This window comes from Emys orbicularis, chromosome 2 (genome assembly GCF_028017835.1).
Source record: "Emys orbicularis isolate rEmyOrb1 chromosome 2, rEmyOrb1.hap1, whole genome shotgun sequence".
Taxonomy (NCBI): domain Eukaryota; kingdom Metazoa; phylum Chordata; order Testudines; family Emydidae; genus Emys; species Emys orbicularis.
In genome coordinates this window covers 232170527-232196532 of record NC_088684.1, presented here as the reverse complement: position 1 = coordinate 232196532, position 26006 = coordinate 232170527, and the positions used below count along the sequence as shown (strand labels likewise).

The window sequence follows — 26006 nt, the reverse complement described above, 5'->3', positions numbered from 1 at the left end:
AATGTCTGACCATCTATTCTGCCTCTTTAAAGTGTTAATACATTTCAGGGACCCTGCGCCAAACAGAGACATGCCAATAAAGATACAGATTTCAGGTAGAAGTCTGGTTGAATCTGAGAAGATTTACATTTGAATAGTCCAATCATCAAATTTTAACCTTATTAATTCTGAGTCAGATTCAGTCCTGGATGAAAACAAGGTATTTCTATTAACTTCTGTGGAGGTTCCCTCGATTATCTCAGGGGATGAATCTGGCCACACTAGCCTCAACGATAAAGAGAGAATTTGATCATGAGTTTCCAAGTACTGTACCAGAAACTCTATTTGACTTCTAACTTTGTTCATTGCTTCATTTCCTCAACGTACATGGAAGAATAAAGATTAAAATCTCAGCAACAATGTCTTCTTATTGATAGAGGCAATAGCATCAAGTTAGCTAAGAATTACTCCACATTTTGAGGCACCAAAGCAAGAGTAACCCATAGTTTTTTATATATAAAAACCCAGAGAGGACTACGAAGTCTGTAATCATTCAGCTTCAAATTGATAATATGTGTCAATGGAGAGTGATTTTGTGCTAGTGTCATCATTTATGCTTTTTAGGAACAAAAATTTTGATTCCACTGAATTCTGGTGCCTCATGCAAAGGAATGGATGTTTAAAACTCAAATGTTATTTTGTTATGACAGTCTCTCCAACTATTTATATGGCCCTTATCATCACAGTAGCCAAGCAGCTCACAAACATTAATGAGTTAATCCTCACAATTCACCTATGAAGTAAGGAAGTATTATTATCCCCATTTGAGAGATAAGGAACTGAGGCCCAGAAAAATGATGGACCTGATCCAGCATCCACTGAAGTCACCAGGACTCTTTCCATTGTTTTCAATGTACCCAGCTATTGCCAAAGATCACACTATACCATATAGGCAGGGCCAGGAAATAAACCTAGATCTTCTGAGTCCCAGTCCAGTGCCTTGACCAAGAAACTATTAGTAAAGTGCTTCTATATCATTTTTGCAAAACATGGGCCTTCTCAGCAATGTCCTTTTATTTCAATATTCATTGTTTATTAAAAAAAAAAAAAGTTACATGAATATTGTTGGCGAAAGGTATTGGAGTGACCAACCTGGATGCTGAAGCCCTTTATTCATCCAAACATAGAACAATTGCTGATTCATCATGCAAAGTGGCATTGTAAACTTCCCCACATTGCCCTGCCAAAATTCCCCATTGCTTACATGGAAAGATCATTTCTAGGGGTAAGTAGGTTGTTCAGTCACTATACACGTTCAGCTCTTGGTTTTATTGCCAAGAATGACCAAAAAGTGTTTTTTGGAGGGAGAAAAACAAGGTTCAGTATTTGTCTTAGTGCAATTTTCAAAAGGCCCTAATCTGGCCTTTAAATATTAAAGGATGTAAATAATCAGTGCTAGTCCGATGCCAATCCAATTTGCGCGAACTAATGCAATGTGAATGGAAATAACAGACATCACTTTTCTTAACACAGGAGCCTGTATTTAAGTTTGATATAACCAATATTCAATGCCAGGTTGCAATTGATTTAGAATTCTATTTCAAAATGTTACACACAAGTGTCAAGTATAAACATAAACTTTTATTTCAGTAATATCTATACTCCATGCAAAAAAGGCCAATACTTTCAATTTTCATTTGAATAAAAAGAAACCTATTAAAATAACTATTAGTTTACATATCTAATCTCCTAATGAAGTGTAAAATCAGATAAATTTATTCCTTTAAAAAATGTTATTGCTACATCTATCAATTTTCAGGAGAAACAAGACTGGCAGCTGCTTTTTGATCTTGGGAACTGCTGAACAAAAGAAGGACTATTGCAAAAATTCATACACTTTACTATATACCACATTTTTAGTCAAATTCTGAGATCTTCACTCAGCTTTTGCTTAGCCTTTTAGGAAAAACTTTGCCTGAATACGGACCGAGTAAAAACTGAATGAAAGCTAAATAATCACTTCAAGATCTGGCCCTTAGCAAATGCTATTTTCACAATCTTGTGAAAAGTCATTTTTGAATCATGACCTGGAAAAACCCAAGTACTGTTTTTGAGAGAGAGGGAAACAAAATAAACTGATTAAAATTATGTGTATTCTCTCTTTCTTTTTGCCTATGATTCAGCAGAATGACAATCTATCAGGGTTATGAAATTAACCTGCTGGCAGGAAGGGGAGAAAGGATTAGACTGTTTAGAAGTTTAAAAGATTAAAAGAATTCTATATAATTGATTCCATAACACTGGATTTCTCTACCCCTGCCCTCCAAGCTTTGAAAGGAAACCTATGACTTGAGATAAATATATTTCACACATCATCATCACCACCACTACACTCCTCCTCCTCTTGGGGATATTTATCACTGTAATGTTATTTTTCAACATTTGAAATAACTGTTTTTGCTATGGAAATGCATTTATATCAATGAGACAAGCTATTTTAATTATATTGAGATGGTAAAGTACCGTTGCTGAACATAGTCCTAATTTACGAATATCAGACCGTAAAAAGAATATTACCCTGAAGAAAACAAGGCCTCCTGATACCAACAAAATATGGTATGCAAAGTCTTTAACCTTGCCACAATAGTCAAGGAACTAACAGTGCAGGCTGACCATCAAATGTATCAGGAAATCTATTTGTGAATCTGCTAGCAGCCTGAGGCAAGAGATGACATTGTAGCTTGCATTCTTCATTGGGGTCTGATATATATGACTTGAATATTTGCTGACCTTATCTTGAGCTGTGGCCAATCTATTTTAGAGGCAAAACAGTTAACATATATGAAAGGTAATAAAAAGACATAATATGAACAGGAGACATACTAGAGTGTGCAGCAGTGGCTAATATATCTTCAGATGAAACCTCCTGTTTTAATGTCTATTTCTAATATGGTCCAAAGATGCAGCCTGCTGCTGAGAAAAGAGTGTATAAATCAGTGCCAAAGACACTGCAAATTCTGTTTTCTCAGCAGTAGACTGTATCTTTGGAGCATATTAGACAAACAATTAGAATAGTTTAGACTACGTTAAAAAATGTTTATACACAAGAATTAAAACATTTTTACAGTATTTCTGTGTTACAAAAATCAGTGTATTATACAATTAATCTTAATTTTTTCCCTTGCAGTTTTATAGGCATTATTTTGGACATAGTTCTTGAATGCAGTCTTAGAGTCAGTTTTCACTCTTCTTTTTTGCAACAGATTAATCTACACTGTTTTTAATAGCTACGACTAATAAATTATGTAGGAAAAGATAAAATCATATTTTATTTATTAAGATATATTAACAGTTTATAGCCAATAAGTTTATCTATTTATCTATTTCCGAGTGGTTTCAGAGTGGTAGTCGTTTAGTCTGTATCAGCAAAAACAACGAGGAGTCCTTGTGGCACCATAGAGACTAACAAATTTATTTGGGCATAAGCTTTCGTGGGCTAGAACCCACTTCATCAGATGCATGGAGTGGAAAATACAGAAGCAGGTATAAATACATGAAAAGATGGGAGTTGCCTTACCAAGTGTGAGGTCAGTCTAATGAGACAACTCAATTAACAGTAGGATACCAAGGGAGGAAAAATAACTCCTTTGGTATCCTCCCCCAGTATAGGGTGGTGTTTATGTGACCATCGCTTATTAGCACTGTAGTGTCTAGGAAGTGGACCTCTTGTGTGGACTGGTCCAGGGCTGAGGTTGATGGTGGGGTGGAAATTGTTGAAATCCTATACCGGAAACCTACTGACCGCTATACTTACCTACATGCCTCCAGCTTTCAACCAGACCACATCACAAGATCCATTGTCTACAGCCAAGCTCTAAGATACAACCACATTTGCTCTGATCCCTCAGACAGAGACAAACACCTACAGGATCTCTATCAAGCATTCTTAAAGCTACAATACCCTCCTGGTGAAGTAAAGAAACAGATTGACAGAGCCAGAAGGGTACCCAGAAGTCACCTACTACAAGACAGGCCCAACAAAGAAAGTAACAGAACGCCACTAGCCGTTACCTACAGCCCCCAACTAAAACCTCTCCTGTGTATCATCAAAGATCTACAACCTATCCTGAAGGATGATCCCTTACTCTCACATACCTTGGGAGACAGGCCAGTCTTCGATTACAAACAGTCCCCCAACCTGAAGCAAATACTCACCAGCAACTACACACCACATAACAAAAACACCAACCCAGGACCCAAACCCTGCTACAAACCCCGGTGCCAACTCTGTCCACATATCTATTCAAGGGACACCATCATAGGACCTAACCACGTCAGCCACACCATCAGGGAACACTTCAATCTCTCTGGTCACTCAATAACAGACCTAAAAGTAGCAATTCTTCAACAAAAAAACTTCAAAAACAGACTCCAGTGAAACTGCAGAACTGGAATTAATTTGCAAACTGGACACCATCAAATTAGGCCTGAATAAAGACTTGGAGTGGTTGGGTCATTACAAAACCTAAACCTAATTTCCCCCATACTAATTTCCCCCTACTGTTACTCACACCTTCTTGTCAACTGTTTGAAATGGGCCACTCTCATTACCGCTACAAAAGTTATTTTTCCTCCCTTGGTATCCTACTGTTAACTGAATTGTCTCGTTAGACTGACCTCACATCTGGTATTTCTGAGTGGTCACTTATAAAACATCAGTCATTGTGGCATGTATTTCTGATTTATTTTCAAGCCTTTAGTGAACTTCTAGCCCCCTACTTATTGTATACATTTCAGTAGGGGAAATATTCCATTATAATTAGGTCTTGGCATCAACTGTTCATTTTTTTAAAAATATCCACACAATTATTAATATTGCCTTCTTAGAACAATGAAAATATTTTCCCTAGTGATTGCCTTTTTATATTATCAGTAATGATAATTTAAAAATAAAGTGGATTTGAAAAGATGGATTTGAAATTGAGACACAGGGTTTTTGTTTTTGGGTCAACAATTTGTACTCAGTAATGCCTGATATCAAACATCTTTCTTGGCATAAACAGGCACTGGAGGATCTTTCCTATTAGAAAAATTGGTAATATGTTAGGCCAGGGGTCGGCAATCTTTCAGAAGTGGTGTGCCGAGTCTTCATTTATTCACTCTAATTTAAGGTTTCGCGTGCCAGTAATACATTTTAACGTTTTTAGAAGGTCTCTTTCTATAAGTCTATAATATATAACAAAACTATTGTTGTATGTAAAGTAAATAAGGTTTTTAAAATGTTTAAGAAGCTTCATTTAAAATTAAACTAAAATGCACAGCCCCCCGGACTGGTGGCCAGGACCCGGGCAGTGTGAGTGCCACTGAAAATCAGCTCGCGTGCCGCCTTCGGCACGTGTGCCATAGGTTGCCTACCCCTGAGTTAGGCCTAAAAACCTTGATAGTGTTCTTCAAGCACACTACATTATGCGGCACTATAATATGACAGAGTTAAGAAGTGTCTCCACTCAAGTCCCAGGCCAACAGTCTCAGAAACATAAATGAGTGTCATGTAGGTGAGAATGTTCAAATAATAGACTGAGCAAGATTCATAACCATGTTAATTAACTCCAAGGTGCAGCGCACAAGAGAAAAGTGACAAATCATGTAGATTACTGCCACTGATCTTCACATCTAAATGAAATAAGACAAATAGGTGCCTTGAGCCCCTCTTGTTAACCTGCACAAAAGAAAGTTCTCTAAGGAGTAGCAGATGTTGCAGCTCAGCATTCTGAAAAACTACCCCTGAAGGATTACTGAACTGAAATCTCTTTCTGGATGGCACCAGGATTACAGATATACATTTCTGACTACCTTGCAATCTGCTGTCTCTGTAATTATGGAATGGATGCATCAGCTCTGGGAGTATTGTATCTTATTGACTCCTATCTTGACTTCTGAGAGTAAAGGGCAATGCAATCAGGAAGCAATCATCAATATTGGTGGATTATGTTAAAAAGGGCATTCACTTATGCTTCGTCTATACTACGAATTTGCTGCAATTTTAGTCAGTTACTGGTGCAAACCTCTAGACAGTGTAAACCTCTGCAAACTGAGATTTGCACTGGAGAAACTTATCCTGCTTTCAAGCAAAGGAAAACTCCACCAGTGCAAATAGAAGTTTAGCTAGCCTACTCTTGTGCACTAGTACATCCGTGGCTGACAGCTGTAATTGCAGCAGATCTCCTGCAGAGATGAGACCTGAGCCTCAATGACTGAGATGACCATAATTTGGGAGCTGCATTAGAACTTAAGGGAGCTGTGATGCTGGCAGACCAAGTGCCAGCTCATGCCAAGGTCCCCATGCCTCAATTGCCACATACATAGCTGGAACCAGTCTGGCTCACCTGTGTGTTAGCACTGTTAAAATGGATATTAGAATTATAAGAATGTGTTTAGAGTTTATGGCATGTTTGTAAGTTGCTGCATGCATTAATATTGCTTATAATATCTGTATCCTATATTATATGATAATATTTGAGCGTTTGTATTGTAAGCCTCTGTAACTCACCAGACAGGAGAGAGACATTACCTAGTGTGGAATGCTGGTCTCCAACAGAAGCTATTATCTCATGCACAACAGGGAAGACCCATCAACACCAAACAAATTATTGAGGAACAAAAGACTTTGTTGATTGCTCTTTCCCCTTCCTCCCCCCATGAAAATGAGTCATGCAAGTGAATTCCTTCCATCAGCCAAGTTTGCAGCTCAGAGCTCAAGGGAGGGAAGGGAATAAAAACACCTTACAAGAAGGAACTGGAACTGTATGCAGCTTGCACTATGGGGGCAAGGATTACTAGGCATAAGCAAAAGATCCCAAGCGCTTAGCCTGGATTAGCCCTGAAGGCCACATAGAGCTTATTTATTATAGAAGCTTCTATTACTTTTCAAAACTTAAGCTTGGAACTAATTTGTGTGGTATATATGTTTACCTGCTCTAATCCTGTAAATAAATCTCTCATTTCCTATTCTAATATAATAAATCTTTAGATAGTATATTATAGGATTGGCTACAAATGTTGTCTTTGGTGTGAGATCTAAAGTGCAATTGACCTGCGGTAAGTGACTGGCTCTTTGGAACTGGGAATAAACTGAATATTGCTACAATACTTGGTGTAAGGGACCATCTATCACAAAGGTAGGCTCACCTGGATGGCAAAACAGATTGGAATACCCAAGGTCACTGTCTGCAACTCTGTGTTAAAGCTGCTACAGTGCCTGAGAAGTTTACACTTGATAATTAGTTAGTGAAATCTAAGGATACGTCTACACTACCTGCCGGATCGGCGGGTAGCAATCTATCTATCGGGGATCGATTTATCGCGAGTAGTGTAGATGCAATAAATTGATCCCCAATCACTCTCCCGTCGACTGCTGAACTCCAGCTCAGCAAGAGGTGGAAGCAAAGTCGACAGGGTAGCCGCGGCAATCGACCCCGCGCCATGAGGACGCGAGGTAAGTCGAACTAAGATACGTCGACTTCAGCTATGCTATTCTCGTAGCTGAAGTTGCGTACCTTAGGTCGATCCCCCCCCAGTGTAGACCAGGCCTAAGTATAGAACTCACAAACACTTTGGGGTTTGTGCCCTGGTTCTTAACAGTTTGCCCAGAGTTTGGTACTTGTGCTCTTGAGCCACTGCAGGACAGCTTTACGGACACATAAAACATTCTACCACCTATATTCCTGAAAAAATAATATCAGGGATCAGAGGTGGAGGAGGAAGAGAATAGGGAAGAGTGATCTAAAGTAAAAAAAAACATGTTTTAGTAACCCTTTTTCCTCTGCTCTCCACTTCTGCTACCATTTTAATGTTATTACAGCAGCCACGCAAGACATCATACAAATATCCCAAATGTAGGCTGTAGTTATATTTGTGCTGCTCATCACATAATGTGACCTATCAGTAGACAATGTAGCCTACACATGAGTGACATCCTTTCTTCTTGCCCCTATGCACTCAAAATGTACTGATTTTATAATACAGTTTTGGCAACCCCACAGCATTAAGAATTCTTATTTTCTCAGGCTCCATGAGAATGCATGGCCCACACAGAACACATTGAGCATCCAAACCTGCAGAGGAAGATTGTTTTAAGGTCTGGAGCTCACAGCAGGAACCAGTCTAAGTTCTGTTCCACTTTGCAACCATTAAAGCATGTTGCATACTGTTCAATATCAACCACCATTGAGTAACTGGTGTTTGATATTGAACAGTATGCAACATGCTTATGACATGTAATAGGATACAAAATCTGAGTTCCTAGCCTCGGATAACAAAGCAGAACCCAGCTCTGGCATACGTAGATTGGAAATAGAATGCATGTCTTTTTAGTGTAATGGATACAGCTGTTCCCTTGAGCTGCATAGAGCAGGTGGTTCAATGAAACCATTGCTTTAAAAAAATTCAAAAAAATTAAATGGCAGCAGGTTGGCTTGAAATAAAAAAATCAAATAAGGTCTATATGCACAAAAGTTAATTACTGAAGCAATTAATCGTTGTTCTACAAAATGATGTTGCAAGTGAAACATTTGGGCAAAATAACCACTAACTAGACAGCTTCAATCACACACAATTTAAAAGGGAGACAATCAATTTGAAATTTAGAAAATTAGAGTTTAAAGTAGTTTCTAATATTAGACATGATCCTGAAAATACCATTGGCAATTTCTGTGATTTTACAATAACCTTTTCCTAATTTTTAAATGCCTCTCTCACCCAAAGACTTATGTACAAAACAAACAAACTGGGGGAGGGAGGAATAAAAATCTCTCTCTAAATTTATGTTAATAGTACACAAAAATATATCATACAAACGTTTTTGAAGTTAGTGGCATCCCTTTGTCATAGAGGAAATCACGCCAATGCCAACTATTATCAACCATATGTATCTTCTTTTGTCGGGTAAAATAGTCACTCACTAAAACGCACTCCAGTGCTTACTTTCATATACTTTCCCCATTATTTCACTGTCATCCCTCCCCTGGAGCAGAAACTATCCCAAGGTGTATGGTGGATTTTAGATGTTGTGGGGGGAGGGGGAGGGAAAATCCAACAACAAAAACTAAGATGGGACCAACACACTTATTTCACGTATAACTTAGGCAAGTTTAAACTCAGTGGCTTGGTATTGCAGTCTATTGTCAGTACTTTGCACTGAGATCTAGGTTCAGTCTGCCCAGCCTTATGAGATTGAGAGCAGTGACAGACTCAGATTCGTATCTCAGCCACCACAGAGCATAGATGGAGATAGAAACTGGCATCCTATCTATCGATACAGATAATCCCATATAGTACATGTCTCAAATACATATCTCCCAAGTGACTGGAAAAGAAAAAACATCCCAAGAATCATTGAATTTTCTGTAAAAGAAACCCAAACATCCCCAAAACAGCAGCATGCTGATTTACCCAAAATGGGGAAACCTGTTTTAAATGAAGAATGCCACATTGTGTGTGATACTTCATGTATGTTTAGTTAGGGCTAAATTGTGGCCTTACTAAAAATCCCTAAATAAGGGGCATTGCTTAGTTGTACTGCCTTGGGAGCAGACCAGATCTCTCTCTCACAATATGGCTCCTGGTTCACCCTGCTCTCAGGGGAGAAGTAATCTGCACCAGCTCTCTGCCTTGCACAGACTACTTGCCTCTGCTCTGACTCAACTGAGCTGTCTGGCACATCAAGGACAGGGAGAGAAAGTCAAGGCTCCATCTGCTCCCCACTCATGCCCTGTCCACCTGAATAGGGTGAAAAGAGGGAGGTGAGGTGAGGCTGTGATCTGAGATACAGCTAGCCATCTAATTCTCCTGCACTGGCACATACCGAGGACCACAACTGCGCTCTCATTCAACAATTTAAAAGCAAGAGCTTTATTAGCTAGATAAATAATTTTTAAAAAGTTGTTTAACTTCTCAGCAACTTCGGGTCTTAAATGTAATGCATCTGGTGACTCAGGCCAGACTTTAAAAAGAGAGAGACACTGGTTGAGGTAAATTTTCAAAGCACTAAATAGAGTTTTAGCCAGGAAGCTCCCTTTACTGCTTTGAAATTTCACAAGTGCACTTTAGTGAGTGACTCTTTCCAGGAAGCAACAAGATTACAAAAGTAAATCCATACCCCAATGCCCAGAATCTTGCAAAATATTTATTTTTAATAATTCCAAATTATTGACAAAATGAAATGAATGATGATCAAGTGATTAAAAAGCCTGGAGCCTTTTAAAGAGAATGAAAATAAAGTGGCTCATTTCAGGCCTTCCCCACTTACTATCTCCTAACAAGAGACTGTAGAGCAAGCACATACTAATAGTAAACAACAACAAAACTTTGCACATGTTATACATAGTACCTTTCATTTGAGAACATCAGAGTGCTTTCAGTTCCTTTAAGTAGATCTCACAACACCTTGGAGAAGTAGGAACTATTACAACATATCCATTTTATTGATGGGAAAATCAAGTCACAGAGAGGTAACATGATTTAATGATTTGCATATGGTCTAGACACAAATCAGTGGGAGAAACGGGAAAGGAATACAAAATACTTGACTCCTTGTCCCTTGCTGTAACTACTTCAGTTGGAAGGTGCAATTCCCAGATTGGGTAGACATCCATGCACTAACTCTGCTCAAGCTAATGTGTTAAAAATAAAAGTGTGGCCACAGCAGCATGGGTTAGCTACTCGAGTACAACCCTGTCAAAGATCCTAGGTACATTCGTGGGTGGCTAGCCCAAGCCACTGCCCGTGCCACTACAGCCACACTGCTATTTTTGGTGCACTAGCTGGAGCAGAGCTAGTGCGTACATGTCTATTCTAACTGGGAATTACAGCAGTGTAGACACACTCCTAAATAACAACACCTCACAGAGAACTGTTTAATAATTCACCCATATAAATTAGACTTCAGTCATGTAATTACAAAAGCTGATAATGTCCAGGCCCTGATTCTACACATGCAGGCAGACCCTTACCCCTGAAGAGAAAATTTCTGAAATCAAAAAGGCTCCTTATGGGCTCAGCGGTTTGCACGTCTGGCTCAAACTGCAGTATTAGTCCATTAATTGGTAGGACCCTTTTCCCTCTACTGCATTTAGTTTCTACATGTTCACTACATTTTCTCATAGAAATGGTGTGTCTTTACAAAGACTTATGCTAGCCGACATGCCAAATACATGCTAGCTTTAAAAAGGCTTCTCTTGCCAGCTGCAAATGAAGTGACATTATAGATTTTTTTTTAAAAAGCATACCAGTTTGCAACCATCTCCAACTAGTCATTTTGATTAAACCAAATATATTCTGTTATAGACATTTTAACACCGAATATTTTAAAACACTTGTTTTGTACAATATAGGTCTTAACATAAAAGGTTTAATTCTCAGCCCAGGGTATCAAGATGATCAGACATCCAGTAAACTATGTAAATATTTTCAGAAGTTAGCAAACATGCAGTATAAAATTGTAAATAAAGTAAGAAGTGTGTAGGTATGTGCACTGTTCTGGTATATATAGTATGCACATATATTGCTGACAGTCAGGGCAAACCATAGGGGGTCATATTTACAACTGAAAAAAATGCTTACCTGTTAATGTAACTTAGAGCAACATATGTTGGCTGTTGTAGTTCTTGTTTCTCTAACACACGTGGGTCTGTATCTGTAATAAAAATACAAGTATGAATTTGCTTTATTTGCACTGAAATATAGGAGTCTATAAGCAACATATCTGAAGAAGAAAAATTTCAAGTACCGTAGCTAAACCCCTTCTTAGAATAAGCTCAGTGCAGCACAATCACTTGTTCATTCATTCATAAACAACAAGATATTGCATTACTTTTCAATGGAATTCCAAACATCAACAGTGATATAATTTCCATCTGTCATACAAACTTCATAATCCCTCTCATAAATATTAGTTTTCATTGCTTACAGTAACAATGTTGGCATCGTTTCCATGGTTTACACTGTTAAAAATGAAATAGAGTCAAGAATTAAAGATTTCTTTTAAGACAGTTCTAAAGTTGATCAACAAACTGTGACACTTTACAAAGGGAGCAGTTTTCACAAATAGCTATCTGTTGAGGTTCATCACCTATTTACCTCTGCACACACAAATTCTGCTTCTTCTCCTACCCTAGGTGTGTTATTTTCTAACTCTTTCAATCAGAAATGCACATGAAAGTACACATGTAGCAAAATATATGCCCAGCAGAGGATTGCCCTTCAGAAGCACAGAAGCAAGCATTCGCCAATTTCCACTAACACTGACTTTACAGTTCAAGAATGAACTGTACCTGGTTTTATGCACTTGTTCAATTCAACTTTGCTTTTATCTAAACAAAGAAGCAGTCTTAGTTCATGTTGCTGCAAAGAAGAAGAAAGAGCATACACATTTTTAAAAAACAAAAAAGTACTTTAAAAAAAAATAGGATAATCTTGATTTTAAAAATGGAGTGTGGCCTCGTGTTCCAATAGAGCCCCTTTAGAAATTAAAAACAAGAAAGGTTTTAAAAAGCTTCTAGCACAAAAAGGTGTATCATGCATATGAACGTTACTATGCAGTCATCATCACAAACTGTATATATGTCTTTAACAGCAATTCTATGGACAACTTATGTTTCCTAACTATGAAGAATGCAGACTGTTTTACTAAATAGCCCTCTATAGTACTGCTGGTATCCATTTCTCACTGCAAAGAATATTGTCAACACACGCTTGCAATATTCTAAACTGAACCTATTTTCTCCACACAACTTTAAGCCATGTTATTTTTCAAAAGTTCATTTCCCTAATATTGTCATATGTACTTTTGAGCTAGTCAGCAGCATCTGTACTCTATTTAAAAACATTCCAGTAATAATCTTAGGCCCCAGTTCTTTAGCCCTACTCAGGTAAAACTTCTATCAAAAGGAATAGCAGTTTTTGACTGAGGAGTACAAGATGATTCAACTCTCGGTTCTAGTCAATTAACATTTTGTTTAATGAGTGCAGTCACTCCTGGGCTGCCATAAAGCTTAAGAATAATTCAAAAAGACTTCCCCCGGCCACCCAGATTTGTTCCATGGCAACTCAGACTCTAAGTTTGACAACATACTTCACCACCACACCCATACAGAGATGGAAACTTACAATGACAATATATTTGATTGAGCGGGTTCAGAGAACAGTCACATATACATACATAGTGTCAAGCAGATCAACAACCCATAGCCAATTACTTTTAACAGGAAACAGACCTTTTCTTATGTCTGAAAAGCAGTTGCAGACTACAGAGATTACAGCGATCACCAACACAGTGCACTGGACTGCTCTAACTGCAGATAGTGACAAATCAGTTATCTTATATGTTATCTTTATGCTCCACTCAACCAGGAATGGCAGGCTCAAACACAAAAAGATCTCTTTTATGTGCCTTTGCATTACTGAGAGACTGCCATTCATTTAGCAAGCCAAGCACACAACCTGCGTCATGATGAACTCTGTTAGATTTACATCTTTGTGGTTCAAGGTCTACCATGGGACTGCCTTCATGCAGAATGTCTGCAGAGCATTATCCCCCGTCGGGGTCATCCTAAAACTGCTTCAACCCAAGTTTAGGCATCTGTGGCTAAATGACTGCAGCTTCCCTAATCCAGTTCTTAACTTGGATTAACCTTCATCAACAATGAACAGTTTCTGTGACTGAATGAGGCGACTTTGGGGCTGGTTTGAGTCAGAGCACTACATGTATACGTGGGAGAGAGGGGCTAAGGGAAAAACTTTATAGTGGAGTGTCCACCACCTATTTGCTTTATGGGAGCAGCTCCTCCTAGCACTGACAGAAGATAAGAAAGCCCACATGACATTCATCTTGATATGTCAGAACAGAGTATGGGAAACTGTTTACCTAGCATCTGCGCACAGGACAGATCAAAACTGAACCCTCAGATCACTGTCTGTAGCATTCTTGTAGCATCTTTTATTGGACCAACTTCTGGTGGTGAAACAGTCAAGCTTTCGAGCTACACAGAGCTTCTATTCACAAATGGTCTAGGAACAGGTAGCAAAGGTCATATTATAGTATCAAACTGATTTCAAAATGTCTTCAGTGAATGATTTTTGGTTTGCTAATCATTTGGTAATTACACTTCACACAGAGTGCTGTGTTGGGCAGCTATACAAGTCATGGGATATTCCTTCTGTTCTCTGGTTGGATGACATACATAACTCACCAAAAAAGCAAATGATATATATTGTGATATTGGTAATTACTTTAAAAACTGCTTTTGCATTTGCACTTCTAAAGCTTGAGACCTTGAATGTATGCAGAAAGAAAACACAAAAGGATAGTAAATATGCTCAAGCTGAAATTCACTTTCAAATTTAAAGTTCCAAAAATGTTTTCCACTAGACTAATGAAAACCACATTTGCTTTTCTAAATATTTATTTGTACCTATAATAATGTAACTTACTTGCACTTAGCACCTCTTATCAGAGACTCTCCAAGAACAATTATTCATTGGCTTTTGGGGTGGAGCTTTAAAGCTTTAAAGGAGGGTGAAGCTGTGGGAACAACAGAAGCAGTTGCTGCTGTCTTCTGAGCTTTTGGCTAATTTCTTCTCTGTTTCACTCCTCCGAACAGCTTTCACTCCAGCCTCACAGTACTGGTTCTGCAAGACTACAACTAACTATTCTCTCACCTCTCCTGCCTTTGTTCCAGCAACATGGGAAGACAAGACAAGACACAATGGGAGTAGTTTAATAAGGCTGCAATTTTATTCACTTAACATATCTGGGGAATACTCGGCAATAAATCATATGGTGCAGGTTCTTAACTGCTTCCATTTATTTGGGGGAGGGCTGCCATCCGCCCTCTCCTTTCCCAACCTGGGCACAGCCAGCCCATTGCTGAGACCCCACCGTTCTCCCCTCGTATGCAGGTTCAGAGGGAAGGGAAAAACAGGGAGGGAGGACTGTCTCCCTGCTGTACCAGATTTTAGGAACCCCAACCCCCTTCTTCCAGCTTCCTCAGGGGATGCCTCCCCTAAATCCACTTCCAACTCCTGTTTATCAGGGAACTGTATCCCTCTGTAACGAGTAGCCACAAAGGGTACCTGCCACACTTGATATCCACTAAGTTGCAACATCTTGACCTAACCTCCTTATCTACCTCACCAGGTCCCTGACCTGAGAAAAAACCTGCCCCGCCTCAGCCAGTCTAGCAGTGAAGGACAAATGCCTTATCAGCCCTAAAGAAAAAAGGAGACTAGTGCAAGACCACAGCAGATCACAAAATCCAGTCCTACTTAATCCCATGGTTGGGAGGGTGCTGCTGATTGATGAGAGAGAGATCCCTCTAGAGTACATTGGATATAAATACCCTCCCACAGTGAGTTGGTGCCCGCACCTTGACTGATCATGCCTTGTTCTCCTTTGGGCTCCACTCAGGTAAGTCTGTCCCGCTTTCCCCTGCCTTGTAATGCAGCAGGGATCATGAAAGGAGCCCTGTCCTGTTTTTCCCACTGCCCAGACAAAGAATCACCACATGCAGTTGTGGTAAGCACTATTATGTCATAGGGCTGGTCTTCACTACCGGGGAGATCGACACTGCTCCAATCAATGCAGTGGGTGTCGATTTAGCGGGTCTAGTGAAGACCCACTAAATCGACAGCAGAGTGCTCTCCAGTCGACCACGGTACTCCACCTTTCAGAGAGGAGTAAGGTAAGTCGACCAGAGAGCGTCTCCCATCCAGGCAGCGCAGTGAAGACACGGGGGTAAGTCGACCTAAGATACATCAACTCCAGCTACGTTATTCATGTAGCTGGAGTAGCGTAACTTAGGTCGACATACCCCGGTAGTGAAGACAAGCCCATAGTCTTGAACCCTATTAGCTATTTACTCATTCCTTACCCGACTTCCTCTCCATGCCCATACCAGTACCCTTTCCCTTCAACATCCCTTCCTCTCATGCTCCCTTCACACATCTCATTTTCATTTCTTTATCTCCCTTTCTCTCCTCCCACTTTGCCACCAATTTCTCATTCCCCCCTAAAATTGTCAGTGCAGTCATTGAATGAGATAAAATAAAAAACATTATATAGATGTGTATAAACACCAGTCAACATTTGCACATGACAAACTTAAGGTATCCCATGAATTTTTACTCTACTAAACCTTGTAGTTACTTCCCCTATTCCCTCTGACTTTTAGTGTGCTCTTTGTTATTGTGCCCTTCTTTAACTACAGATAGTGTCTATTTTATTTTATATTTCTATCCATTTAGTGGATGGCACTAGCAGACTTTGGGGCATATAATGAATATATGCTATTATTTAGTAGTAATTATTAATTAAAAACTATTTTTTACCTAAGTCAGCTGTGAATTATTATACACATTTTACAGCTGGATAAACTGAGGTACAAAGAGATTAATTGTCCTACTCAAGATTAAAGAGCAAGTTAGTGGCAATGCCTGGCACCAAAGCCATAAGCCCTGACTCCGAGTCCCCTGCTCTCTTTCACTCTCTCTTCCCAAAGGCATTCACACGGATATTTCACATTGTTTTCTAAATATCATCCATTTGAATAACCAACATATATATTGCCCAAAGTTAAATTAATAGTTCGGATACCTGTGTTTGCGATACTGTATAGATTGTACTTGTGGTGTGACAGGGAAAATATTACACACACTCAAATGGTAAAACAGATCTGTGTAGTCTCAAAAAGAAATATAATTATATTTCTATATATATAAATGGCCATATATATAAAATGGCTATATAAAAATGCTCAGTCAATGTTTCCTTAAGTACCTGCAGGCTAGTAATATTAGTACAAAGTTGCCTAAACAGTTTTCGATGGGACACCTATAGAGTTAAATGTATTTGCAGGTGACGAATCTTCAATATATCTCACTGCAAGCATCCACAAATCAGTACACACAAAAAGCTGAAGGAATTGATCAATTGATGGTCCGCACAAGTATCACTTTAACCACTTGCTTCCTGAGTTATTAGTGTGTGGTACTAATGACTCACTATTTTACTGCTTTCATTAATTATATAGTGAAGCTCTTTAGATCCAGTAGAACAAAGCTTCACTTCCCAACTGCAAAACATATAAGCCACCTTCATTATTTCTTCTCTCTCACACAATGCAATATGCATCACTGAATATTTTATAGCATCAGGAGAGCAGCAATAAGCAGTTTTTGTAGCACCGCTCTTTACTCGACAGTTCTCTTTCTCTCTCACACATCCCCCCTACAGTACTAGGTTTTCTAATGAACAGTACTAACAAGGGAACTTCTTCACTTCACTTCATATTGCATTGTTACTCTGCCGGTACACAGCTTTGCTATAAGAGATGGAACAGAACACTAATTAAAACAAAACAAAACATACAGCTACCCAGATGCTACCCTGCTTTGTTTGGTTATGCCACTGTTAAAACTTGAACATTGACTAAAACAGTCATGAGATGATCAACTTCGGTAAATAATAGGATGTAAACACTTAAATTTTTCATGCCAATATGCCATGCTTTAAACTGTCAAGGAGACAAGAAGTGTCAGCATTTAAGTAATCTGGTCTTCCAAGACTGTAAATAACTATACTGCACCATCTTTATATGGCTGTTGTAGGAAGCCAAGCTTTTTCAGCATATTATAAAAAATGAATCACTGATTACAGCACCAAGTTCCAATGATACACCCAAACACAGTCTACAGTGTTCTTTTAAAACTCAGGAAGCAACTTCCTTTCAATAAGTGAAACAAACAAAAATCCAAAAGCTCACCCTGCCACATTGTTTAAATATAATTTTCACTAATGCCAATTATATCCTTTTCTTTCACATGAACATTTTAGCATAAAAAAAACGGTATTATCGTTACTAATTTTATGTCCATTTACTATTCTTAAATACAGAGTCAGTTTTTAATCAGGTATACACTCGATAAAGATGTTAGTCTCTAAGGTGCCACAAGTACTCCTGTTATTTTTGCGGATACAGACTAACACGGCTGCTACTCTGAAACCAGTTTTTATAAGAAAATTTAATAACGTTTATAAAAAAATAAGCCACAGTGACAATTGGCTTTATTCTCCACAGCCTTTTACCGTATGTAATTATTGACACTGATGTAAGAGGGGTGAAAAACACTATCTACATTACAATGGTGGCATTTTACACCCACTTTGCATTCCTTTCTAACACAAAGCAAGGCAGTAAAGAATTAGGCACAATTGTTAGCAGTGAACTGAAGAGCAGCAGTCCACTGAGCCAGAGTCTTTCACCTCTAGATCCCAGGTTCAAATCCAGCCTACATTGTTATCTGAAAACTTTTTAAGAGGCCTTTAAAATGAGTTGATAGTCTTAATCCAGTTCCTGGTGATCAGGTGTCCTTATTACAAAACTATTACTAGTTCTAGTACTATTTTTGATAGTCTCAGAAAAAAGACTAATGGCTGAATGTGGTGAAGACTGAACTATTCTTTCACTTCATAGAGGTAGTCTTTCCAGAGCAGGGTTGAGTATGCTGTCAGACCAGTGGTGAGAAAGCTTGCACTGCCAGGGCCTATGTTGTACCAGTTTTGCATTAGCAGATGACCTTAAGCAAAGATCATCAAAGTTGGGTGCCTAAAGTGAGGCACATAAATCCATATTCAGGTGCAAAGTAAGTTGCCCGATTTTCAAAGGTGCTTATCATCTGTAACTCTTATTGACTTCAGTGGAGTTGCATCCACTGCGTGTCTTTGAAAAAAAAAAAATCAGGCCACTCATTTTGGCCCCTAATATTAAGTTTCAAAGCTGAGTCTTTTATCTCCAGAGCCAATCGTTCCATCCCATTATATGAGCACTAAATTCACAACAACAGAATCACAAAATATTTTCAGGATTTTTAGAATAACTATTTCTCTGTTTCTAATAAATCTTAGAGAATGTGGACATTTCCCCAATATTTACAAAAGAAAAAAGTAAAAATCCTGGGTGCAATTTTCAAAAATACCTAAATAATAGAAACACTGACTTTCAATGGGACCTGTGCTCCTAAGTCACTTAGGGACTTATGAAAATCAGCTCCCTAACATAAAATCAAAACAAATGCACAACATACTATTATAGGTTCTCAAAGGTCCCCATATTCCCCATTAACTTCATTTGAAGAACATTCATGCACATATTACCACCTACACACCATCCAGCATCAGCTTCTTAGAGTGTCTGTGTTGTATTTAACTTGGTAGTTCACTTCACCTTAAAAACTGGCTGATACAAATCAGCTCAGCTCATTAATTATAACTACCCTTCCCTAGACACTAGCTTACTTCAAGTAATGTATGCCAAAAAAAAAATTTTTTCAGCTCAAAATAAAAGTCAACATTTTTTATACAGTGACATCTGAGAAACAAGAACCCTTCCCTGTTGTGTCATAGGAAAATATATAGTTTCTTGATGGATACTGCAAAGGTATATGTCAATTCAGTGAACATAAGCAGAAGCAAACCTATCATCCATTCTTATATCAACAGCATAATTAATGAACAATACAATCTCCCTCCCTCTGCCTGTCTTTTTTTATTTATACTGTAAGCTCTCAGGCAGGGACTGGCTAAGCCTTCTCTACATGGAAATTTAAGATGAATTAAATAATTTTGGGAAGTTAAAATACCTTAGTTAAAGCCCATTTAGCTCCTATATGGATGCTCTCATTCTGAAATAAGTGGCTTTAGTTGGCTTCAGCTTAACCCATGTCTTCAGTACAGGAACTATAGTGACATAGCCATACCACTGTAGCTATGCAGCGTAACTCCATAGTTTAGAAACAGCTTACAGCAAGAGAAGGGGTTTTTCTGTTGCTGTAGGAACACCACCTCTCCAAGTGACAGTAGCTTCCATAGACTTAACTGCGCCTACACTAGGGGTTAAATCGGCATAGCTACAATGGGCAGGGATGTGGATTTTTCACTCCCCCTACATTTTAAGTGTAGACCACCCCACAATCTCAAACCGAGGTCACTTTACTTTTGAACGAGAACATCGAGGTAGGGGTTTAATGTGCTTAAGCCTTTAACTAATCTACGTTAACTTCACAGCTTTAGTTAATTCATCTTAACTTGCCAGAGTGTCCCCATTCAGACATGTTCTTACTATGTTTCTACAGACCCCAGCACAATAGAGCTCTGACTGAAGCCTCTAGATGCTAATGTAATACAAAATCCTTGTTAACGATTCCATGCTTAGTGGTGGCTCAGCAACAGAATTGACCAGCTCACTTGGCATTTTCTGATTTTTGTATGTAAAAACAGAATAAAAGAAATAAAAGAAAACAGAAGATTTATGAATCTTTTATCAGTTAACATCTATTTGATTTATTTGTGACAATACATAATAAAATCAGACATCAGAAACATTACAGTGATTCTTAAGCTGCTGACAACACTTGGACGTACTATGAAAAAAATCATCAGGTAAAATTATGGATTTTATGATCATTTTAAATCTTTCAAGATCATGCTTTTAGCTTAATTATTGCACGCTAATAATTGGCCATATTGCTCCTTGGGTTTGAACAATGTAACTAAAAGTAACCTTTGGAGCTGTCATGTTATCTTCAAACAGGCAATTAAAGTGAAAAATGAAAGTGTGCATAACTTTCCAGCACTGTCTATTATATATAAATAACACTACATACAAACAAGGGCAAGACAGTGGGATTCAACCCAAACATTTATCAGCTCAGTCACATCTTCATTTGTTTGCTTTAAAAATGCACTTTCCTGTTATTTTCTGGTCCTATAACTGTGGTGTTCTGCTGCCATGAAAAGAGTTCTTTATTTCCTATTTACAAGTTAAAAGGACTTTCCCTCCCACAGCACAAAAACCTTTGGGGGTTAATTTGTATCTTGAAGTACAGTAGAATGCCATTAGTTGAACTTAGGGTGTAACAAATATGCTTGGATAACCACAGAATCATAGAAATGGAAGGGACTTTGAGAGGTCATTTAGTCCAGTCCCCTGCACTCGTGACAGGACTAATTATCTAGACCATCCCTGACAGGTATTTGTCTAACCTGCTCTTAAAAAATCTCCAATGATGGAGATTCCACAACCTCACTAGGCAATTTATTCCAGTGCTTAACCACCCTGACAATTAGGAATTTTTTTCCTAATGTCCAACCTAAACCTCCCTTGCTGTAATTTAAGCCCATTGCTTCCCATTCCTATCCTCAGAGGTTAAGAAAAACAATTTTTCTTCTTCCTCCTTGTAACAACCTTTTACATACTTGAAAACTGTTATGTCCCCTCTCAGTCTTCTCTTTTCCAGACTAAACAAACCCATTTTTTTCAATCTTCCCTCATAGGTCATGTTTTCTAGACCTTTAATCATTTTTGTTGTTCTTCTCTGGACTTTCTCCAATTTGTCCACATCCTTCCTGAAATGTGGCGCCCAGAACTGGACACAATACTCCAGTTGAGGCCTAATCAGCGTGGAGTAGAGCAGAAGAATTACTTCTCGTGTCTTGCTTACAACACTCCTGCTAATACATCCTAGAATGATGTTCGCTTTTTTTGCAATAGCATTATACTGTTGACTCATATTTATCTGTTGGTCCACTATGACCCCCAGATCCCTTTCCGCAGTACTCCTTCCTAGCCAGTCATTAACCATGAGCTAATGGACAAGGGATCGTGCTACTGATTTGTTTCTACATTTGCAAGAAATTTGAATAGTAGGGATTTGAGTTATCAGAATTTAATAGCAGTTGGTCACTTTAATTTGGGTTAGTACACCCCTCTTTTTATTACATCTTAGCATCTAAATACAGTGGTGATTGGTGACATGTATGCAAGTGCATATATATAAATACACACACACACCCCTGTATAAATACATACACAAATTACACCGGGGTCGGCAACGTTCGGCACACGGCTCGCCAGGGTAAGCACCCTAGCGGGCCGGGCCAGTTTATTTACCTGCTGACGTGGCAGGTTCGGCCGATCGCGGCCCCCACTGGCCGCGGTTCGCCGTCCCGGGCCAATGGGGGCGGTGGGAAAGCCGTGGCCAGCACATCCCTCGGCCCGCGCCGCTTCCCGCCGCCCCCATTGGCCCGGGACGGCGTACCGCGGCCAGTGGGGGCCGTGATCGGCCGAACCTGCCGCGTCAGCAGGTAAATAAACTGGCCCGGCCCGCTAGGGTGCTTACCCTGGCAAGCCGCGTGCCGAACGTTGCCGACCCCTGAATTACACACATGCACACACATCTTAGATAAATGGAAAAGAACACAAATCATGAAGAAAATCCCTATGTCTAAGAAGGTCCACAAACTTTATATGCAGTGGACATTGGTTCTACACTGGTGTACAGTAACTCCACTTTACTTACTCTTGATTTGCACCAGTTTACACTCACTGGGCTTGAGTCACCTCTCATTTATAGAAAGAAAAAAAACCCTATGATAATTTTTAATTTAAAAAGTAAAATACATAGGAAAATAAGCTTTAATAAAATAGCAGGGGGTGATTGTGATTAGTTAAGATAAGAGTATATGTTATGACTACAACTCCCTAGTAATATTCCCATCATCTCATGTCTGAGATTATTATAATAGGATACTGCAAGCTACTTACTTACTATTTTCCACTCAAATAAAAGGTAATTGTTGGTAACTAGCTGCAAATATACATATGTCACATATTGACGTCTCATGATCTTTCAGATGTAGTTAGCTGCAAGCGCACTTCATATGCTATGATGATTTTCCACTTATGTTAATTAGTTTTTATTTGAAACCGATAATTATTGCTGTAACACAAGGCAATAATTAATGGCTACTATGAGTGGGTAAAATATTCATTAATCAAGTCAACAGACAAGAGATCTGCAGAGTTGGAAAGGTCCTTACAGAAGAAGAGAAAAATGAATCTGCTGGGACTTTATTTGGAAAAAACAAAAAACAAACAAAAAAAACAAATACAGGTTAAACCTATTCAGTCATATAGAGTTCAAAAGGTTTAAATCTAATGTGCAACACAACCAATTAATGCTGATATATCAGATTATATTGGGGACTCACATCAAACTCCACAACTGTATTCTTGTATAGGTGTGGCAGGAAACTACTTTTATTAAAATCACCAAGCTTCACATATAAACACAAACAGATTAAACAGGCCATAAAGACTAATATACCCAAAATGGAAAAAAATGAAGCTCCCAGATTATTTTTAAGAAGTAAAACACATAATTTCAGGCTATTGTGTTATCCCATAATAAAACTGCATCTAGTTTTCTCGCTTTCTCTTCTGAAACAAATATGTATCCACAAGCCTCTCTTTTTATCCCATTTGGAGACAAGTTCTCTGGGTGTCTGGGCCAGAGGACTTCTACTTTCCCTACCCTGCCAATTCCCCTATCCCCACAAACATACATTTCCCCCACCTCCTAAGGCCCTACACCATGCCCAAGTATCTTTCCAACTTACAGACACAAAGCATCAGTTTTGGGCACTGGTCTTGTTGGCAGATTGCTCTGCTACCACTGGACAGCTGGCCCTGCTCAAACAAAGCCCAGTCCTGCCAACGGATTTGTGTGGGTAGACCCCTGCACCCTTGCAGAACCCCACATAATTCAGTGGGAGTCTACCCAAGCAGAGCCAGAGGGAGGACAGGGGCCAAAAATGGTTTTCATATAACTCTGACCATCTCTATCCTTGATCTACAAATGTCTTGCCATGTATCATTTGTGTTTTTCTTAGTTGTTAAAATCAAGCATGAAAGAGAGAGGAGAGCACAGAATAAGTCAAACAGTTGTTATTAAAATGAGTATCAGGACTCTCAATCTAGGATAAACAATTTTTAAAGCCCTTCATTTCTGGTTTTTAACAATTTTTACCAAAATTTTTCCAGGTTACATAAAAGCTATTATTCGATTTTTACTGATTTTTCACCTGAATTTTGGACCACTCAAGTACATGAAAATACCAATTTTGTTAAACAAATGAAATACATTACATTAGGCAGACGTGTTTATGTTAACAATAAATTAGTTTAAGTGTATATGTGAGACTGTTAAGGTAAGGCAATATAGTGGAAGATACATCACATATGCACGTGTGTGCATGCCTGTGTATGTTCTGTTAATACACAGTTCATGAAATACCACGGCATAAACTGCTTTTACTTGCAATACTCTTAGTTTTCTCTGTTTGCTTCTTTTTTTCATCCTCCCATCCCCCAATATTAACCTGAATATTTACCCAGATTTTGCACCAATTTTCACATATTTTTACATTTTTGTAACAAACATTGAAATTCCTGGGACATTTTAAACAAAATACAAACCAAAAAACGAAAGTCCTTGCCAATTTTGCATAAAACAGGCAATTATTTCACCACAGTTGGTCCTCGTATTAAAAAAAATACAAAATTTATAGGCTTTGGGTTTTTTAATTATTATTGCTCAACTATTCAAATGCTTGTCCTAGCCTAGTTTTAATAATGTCTCAAAAGTCTGGAATAAATAAAACTTAATATCATTTTAAGTAAAAGTTCAAAATATACCTCGACAGTTCTGATGTTTGAGGATTTAATTCCCAAAAATATTAATGATCTCCAGGAGTTAAAATAATGTAATTATATCCCAACTCCATGGCCAACTAAACCGCAAACTGGACTTCAGTGGTACATATTTCATTTGCAATGTCATGAGATCTTCATTTTGGACTATCAACATAGCACTAAATTTTGATCTGTCATTGAAAACAGGCCACTTCTAATTTTGGCTTGCAGCACTGTAAAATGAACTGCTAAAGTCAGCTAATATTTCACATGTTAAATCTCTCCATCTTGCCCTGAATCAAAAACAGAAAGCTTATTGACAGAAATTATTTACTGTACACAAACACATATGCTAACAAAAAAAGAGCCTTCAGTGCATTGGAAGAAAACTTAGTACATACTTTACTCTTGACTCACAAAAGTTGACATGGGAGCTAGCCTACTGTAAGTGCTCTGCATGGTCTTGCGGGAAGCTCAGATTGGATTCCTAGTCCTGATTTCTCACTAGCAGGGGGTAGAAGTGCTGTGAACTCAGCATGCTCCTGTGAGGAGAGCCTTGCATCATGCCATACCAACCCCTCCAGCCAATGTAGGAACTGTATAGATGTACTCTGGAGAAGTCCCATCCAGAAAGATGGTGATTGTAATATGAGAAGGTAGGGAACAAAGAAAACTTTGTGTAAAACAAGCTGGATCTGTGGATGCCAATGCCTGTTTGGTCAGCAAGCTCACTTAGACATGCTATATGCAAGTTTCCAATCACTGCACACATATTACTCTCATTCATAGCCAGAGAGGAATGTATTTCAATCATCTTTTAGTGGACCTAACCCTTTTGTAGGCCTGACTACATATTTTACCACAACCACCACCATGTCAGACCTGAGGCTAAACACAACTCCAAATCTGTCATCACAATTGCCCATTAAATTCGGAGATCTGAGTCTACTGCTGTAATAAATAAATAAATAAATAAATAAATATACCAGTGACTTAATTCCAGGTCTTAATTATTTTTTTTAAGCAGCAAAAGATGCCAATAGAAACTCTTGTGGTTTATTCATTCTGTACTGTTACATATTAAAAGAAATCCCTAGTTGTCAGAAAACAAAGAAATTAAGAACTGATTTAAGTTAGGCTATATTAAAAAAATACACATGCTGCAGTACCTGTTAAAAAGTTTCACTATTCATTCATTGGGACAGCAACTACCTTTTGCTAGTTAGAACAGAACTTCAAGTGGTGTAAATTGTTATACCTCCATTGAAATCAAGGGACAAGATCTGTCTCTGTGTTTGTAGAGCACTTAGCAAAAGGTGGCCAGCTCTTTGAAAATGATGATGTTGGTTTTCAAGAATTTAAGCATCTTCGATACTGGTTCTTGAAAAAGTAAACTCTCTCTCTCTCTGTATTTGTAAGAGGGGGAGGATATAGAGCATTTCA

The 26006-nt window shown here is 38.5% G+C and overlaps 1 protein-coding gene across 1 annotated transcript in view; it reads right to left on the bottom strand.

Annotated features, from left to right (window-relative positions):
• JAZF1 (JAZF zinc finger 1) overlaps positions 1-26006 on the bottom strand; it is a 277883-nt gene that overhangs the window by 130977 nt on the left and 120900 nt on the right. Inside the window, exon 2 of the mRNA XM_065399829.1 lies at positions 11599-11671. Coding sequence (XP_065255901.1) covers positions 11599-11671 — 73 coding nt within the window. The remainder of the gene's footprint in view (positions 1-11598; positions 11672-26006) is intronic.